Below are 5,000 nucleotides of genomic sequence, written 5' to 3'. Positions count from 1 at the left end.
ATATATATATATATATGTGTATATATATATATATATGTATATATATATATATGTATATATATATATATATATATATATATATATATATATATATATATATATATATATATATATATATATATATATATATATATATTATATATATATATATATATATATATATTATATATATATTATATATATATATATATATATATATATATATAATATATATATATATATATATAATTACATATGTGTGTGTGTGTATGTGTGTGTGTATGTGTGTGTGTGTGTATGTGTGTGTGTATGTGTGTGTGTGTGTGTGTGTGTGTGTGCGCGCGTGTGGGTGCGTGTGTGTGTGCGTGTGTGTGTGTATATCAGTCTATTGGTTTCACAAACACACATATCCTTAGACTTATTCCTATTGTTAACCACAATCCTGCAACACCTACTAAGAAGTACTTGTAAGTTTGTGTATAATTCATTCAGATACAAATATAATAAATCTGAACAGCTGATGGTTTTGAGTGAGAAAAAGAAAAGAAAACTAGGGTATTATCCTATGAAAGTGTAACCAAAATAATACAATAGATGATGTATGTGAATGGATAAGTGCCAGAGCATCCCACCAGCAGCAGCTATTTGCTATGGCTAAACATGACTTACAAAGGATACGTCGCGATAAAATATGAAACATTTAAATCAACATAAGGATAAATAGACATAGATATAGATGTAGATGAAGGTAGATTGATAAAAGGATTCAGATACATATAACTAGATAAAGAGATACATTTTATATCGACACAAGCACGAAGATAACTTTTAGCTGAGTCTTTTACTCTTGTTACGAAGGCAGGCATGTTTGAGGAAGAATAGGGGGAGAGGAAAGGGGATGAAGCAAGAAGGGGAGGGGGAGAGGACGAGGCGAGGATGGGAAGGGGAAGGGAAGAGGCAAGAAGGGGAGGGGGAAAGGACAAGGCGAGGATGGGAAGAGGAAGGGAGGAGGCAAGGAGGGGAGGGGGGAGGACAAGGCGAGGACGAGGCGAAGACGGGAAGAGGAAGGGAGGAGGCAAGGAGGGGAGGGGGAGAGGACGAGGCGAGGAGGGGAAGGGGGAAGGGAGGAGGCAAGGAGGGGAGGGGGAGAGGACGAGGCGAGGACAAGGCGAGGACGAGGCGAGGACGGGAAGGGGAAGGGAGGAGGCAAGAAGGGGAGGGGGAGGGGAGAATGATCCGTCAGAGGTGGAATAAGTACCGATAATGAGACCGATGTTATTGATAGTATTGTTTTTATTCATGTTTTTGAATAAATTAATTGCAACCTTCTATGAAAATACTTCAAGACTAGTCTTTCTTTTAGCAAGGAGATCCCTCAAAGACTTAATGGGGCTCTTTCTCTCTCTCTCATTCACTTAAAAAAATCCACGAAGAATCTGGAACAAAACAGAAATTCCTTTTTAAATGATTTTTTTTCGACGTTGAAGAAAAAAGAAAAAAAAGAAAAAAGAGAGAGAGCAAGATATATATATATATATATATATATATATATATATATATATATATATATATATACATATATATATATATATATAATATTATATAAATATATATATATCTATATATATATATATATAAAGAGAGAGAGAGAGAGAGAAATACAGAGAGAGAAACGCCGGTCATTTTCTTCCCCTTCTTTAGCTCCGAAGACAGACAAAAGAGCAAGAGACTATCTTGTAAAGAGAGGAAGTAGAAGGAGAAGGAGAAGGCAAGGGTTTTGGCAGGAAGGAAGTTCGGGCGAAGTGATGAAGTCTCTCCCTCGCTCAGTCACTCTTTGTAAAGACGCGGAGGGTGGGGGGGGTTATGTGTTGGGGTAGGGGGGGGTAGATGGACGTGTGTAGACAAGTGGGGGGGAGGGGATTGTGTGTTGGTGGGGGGCGGGGGTGTAGATGGTGGTGTGTAGACGACTGTGGGGTGGAGGGGATTGTGTGTTGGGTGGGGGGAGGGGAGGAGTTGTGAGTGGAGGGAGGTGGGTGGAGGGTGAGTGGAGGGATGTGGAGAGTGCTGTGAGGTGTGTGTAGGCGGTATACAACGTAAGAGTGTGAAATAAATAAATATGCCCCTCTGTGTGTGTGTGTGGGGGGGGGGGGAAAGTAAAGAATGAAGGATAAGAAAAGGGAAAAGTCCCCCTAAGAAAGAGAGAAATAAGTCATCGGGAACCGCACACAAAAAGAAAGTCTTCGGGAGTTTGCGAAAGTCCGGCAGAGGCGGGAATGTTTAAGGAGTTTTGGAAGATTTGGTGAGAGAATCTGAGGAGAGAGAGAGAGAGAGAGAGAGAGAGAGAGAGAGAGAGAGAGAGAGAGAGAGAGAGAGAGAGAGAGAGAGAGAGAGAGAGAGAGAGAGAGAGAGAGAAAGAAAGAGAGAGAGAGAGAGAGCGAAGAGAGAGAAAGAGAGAGAGAGAGAGAAAGAGAGGAAGAGAGAGAGATAGAGCGAAGAGAGAGAAAGAAAGAGAGAGAGAGAGAAAGAGAGAAAGAGAAAAAGAGAGAGAGAGAGAGAGAGAAAGAGAGAGAGAGAGAGAGAGAGAGAGAGAGAGAGAGAGAGAGAGAGAGAGAGAGAGAGAGAGAGAGAGAGAGAGAGAGAGAGAGAGAGAGAGAGAGAGAAAGGATGAAATAGAGGAAATCCTTACATCGTCTACGTCCATTTCGCGTCCTTCTTTCTATTATCTTTGTTTTCATATTCTTTCTTATTCATCTCGCACTCTTTCCATCTTCATCTGTCGCGTTATCTGTCTCTATCTTCCTTCCGGTTTCCGCCTTGCCCTCTCCTCCTTTCATCTTGTTTTATTCTCCTTCCTCTTTCCTTCCATCTTCTCTTTTCTTTGGCCAGTCCTAATCGGTCTTACTTGGCGTCTATATTTCGCAAATAAATTCTTACCTTCTTGACATATCAGGTCCCTTTCTTTCCCCCCTCTCTGTTTTTTTTTCCCCCTTCGTAAAGCGGTTCAAAAGTTGCAAATCTTGGACACTTTCCCCGTCTCGCTTCCCTTGGGGTTTGTATTTTTGCGGAGTCTTTCGCTGTAATACACTGGCGAGTTCTGTATTTAACTCTGGTCGAATTTTTACCTCACGCTGTAATGCCTGTGTGTACATTCGTGCGTACAGGGACACAGGGACACACGCAGCTCCGATATTTTCATTTTGGTTGGGTATTACTACACTATTTGATACTTGGAAGTAATCCCGTGCACAGCAACTCACACACGAATGCACACACACACACACACACGAAAGCACACACACACACACACACACACACACACACACACACACACACACACACACACACACACACACACACACACACACACACACTCACAGTGTAATATAGATTTAAGATTGAAACCGATGAAGTTGATATTAAAATCACTAATGATACAACTACTATTACATTATTATTATTATCATTATCATCATTATTATTACTATTGTTATTAATGCTATCACCAACAAAACAATGCAAAACTAAAACCAAACTACGCAATAAACAAACAAAAAGCTACGTAAATAGACAAAGAAAGAAAGAAAAGAAAAGAAAAGAAAAAAAGAAAGCAAGAAAGCGGAGACAGCAGAAAGCCAAAGAAGAGAGAGAAGAGACAAGGGCAAAGGGGCAAGTGACACGACCAAACATATCACGTGTCACTCTCGATGGACGCGAGATCAGCTGGTCACACAAACAGAGTTGTGGACAATTACGGATGTTGTGTCGTCCTCTTTTTACTCTCTCTTTATTTAATTTTCCTGGGGGGTGGGGGTGGGGGGGAGGAAGGAGAGGGATAGGGAGGGGGAGTGGGAAGGGTGGAGGGTGGAGGGTGGAGGGTGGAGGGTAGAAGCGAAGGAGGGAGTGGAAGGAAGGGGTGGGGAGAGAGAAGGTGGGAGAGAGTGTAGGAGGGAGGGAAAGGATTGGAGGTTTGGGAGAAGGAGCGAGAGGAGAATAAGAGAGGAAATAAAAACAAGAAACAGCCATAGATTTGAACACTCCCCCCCAAGATCAAAGACACAACACCTAAACAAAGACAATCAACAACAATTCATAAACAATAACAAATCGTCAAAAAAAGTTTTTTTTCTCTCTCTGCATGAATTGAAACATTTCCTTGAATAGTGGTTTTGCTTTTATTCTTAAAGAAGTGTTAGATTAATAATGACGATGGTAATGATTAATGACTCTTATTAACATCATTATCATCATCACATTATCTCAAGCTCATTTGCATTTCGAATCTTAATTCTTCTTCCTTCCTCTTTCGGCTCTTACGCCTCCTCTCCCTCCTCCTCATCGTCGTCGTCTTCCTCCCCGTCATCCGCCGCCCCCTCTTCCTCCTCCACCTCTCTCTCCTCACCCTCCTCATCCTCTTCCTCCTCTTCCTCCACCTCTCCCTCCTCACCCTCTTACTCACCCTCCTCCTCCACCTCTCCCTCCTCCTCCTCCTGTCCCTCCTGCCCCTCCTCCTCCTCCACCTCCTCCTCCTCCTCCTCCTCCTCCTCCTCCTGTCCCTCTTGCCCCTCCTCCTCCTCCTCCTCCACCTCCTCTTCCACCACCTCTCCCTCCTCATCCTCTTCTTCAACATACCTCCTCCACCTCCACCTCCTCCTCCACTTCCTCCTCCTGTCCCTCCTGCCCCCCTCCTCCTCCTCCTCCTCCTCCACCTCTCCCTCCACATACCTCCACCTCTCCCTCCTCCTCCACCTCTCCCTCCTCTTCCTCCCCTTCCTCCCCCTCCTCCAATCTCATCCCCCCCCCCTACCATAATGCCAACTAATTGATCCTCTCCTTCTGCGCCCTCTACAGGAACGAGACGAGCTTCGTGGGTCTGCAGCTGCTCGACGAAGACCGCAAGAAGACCAAGGAGGCTGTGCAAGCCCGCAAGTACATCCTGCGCGCCGATATGTCCAGACCGGACAGTAAGTATATATATATATATATATATATATATATATATATATATATATATATATATATGT

At 43.2% G+C, this 5,000-nt stretch overlaps 1 protein-coding gene across 1 annotated transcript in view; it reads left to right on the top strand.

Annotated features, from left to right (window-relative positions):
- Positions 1-5,000, top strand: part of LOC122245775 (uncharacterized) — a 211,950-nt gene that overhangs the window by 180,842 nt on the left and 26,108 nt on the right. The window contains exon 5 of the mRNA XM_086545815.1: positions 4,828-4,940. Within this exon, the coding sequence (XP_086401941.1) occupies positions 4,828-4,940 (113 nt within the window). The remainder of the gene's footprint in view (positions 1-4,827; positions 4,941-5,000) is intronic.

The sequence above is a fragment of the Penaeus japonicus genome, unplaced genomic scaffold (assembly GCF_977035675.1).
Source record: "Penaeus japonicus unplaced genomic scaffold, GWHDUDI00000001_assembly GWHDUDI00000002, whole genome shotgun sequence".
Taxonomy (NCBI): Eukaryota; Metazoa; Arthropoda; class Malacostraca; order Decapoda; family Penaeidae; genus Penaeus; species Penaeus japonicus.
The sequence above is the reverse complement of the archived record's forward strand: the minus strand, read 5'-3'. Positions and strand labels throughout refer to the sequence as shown.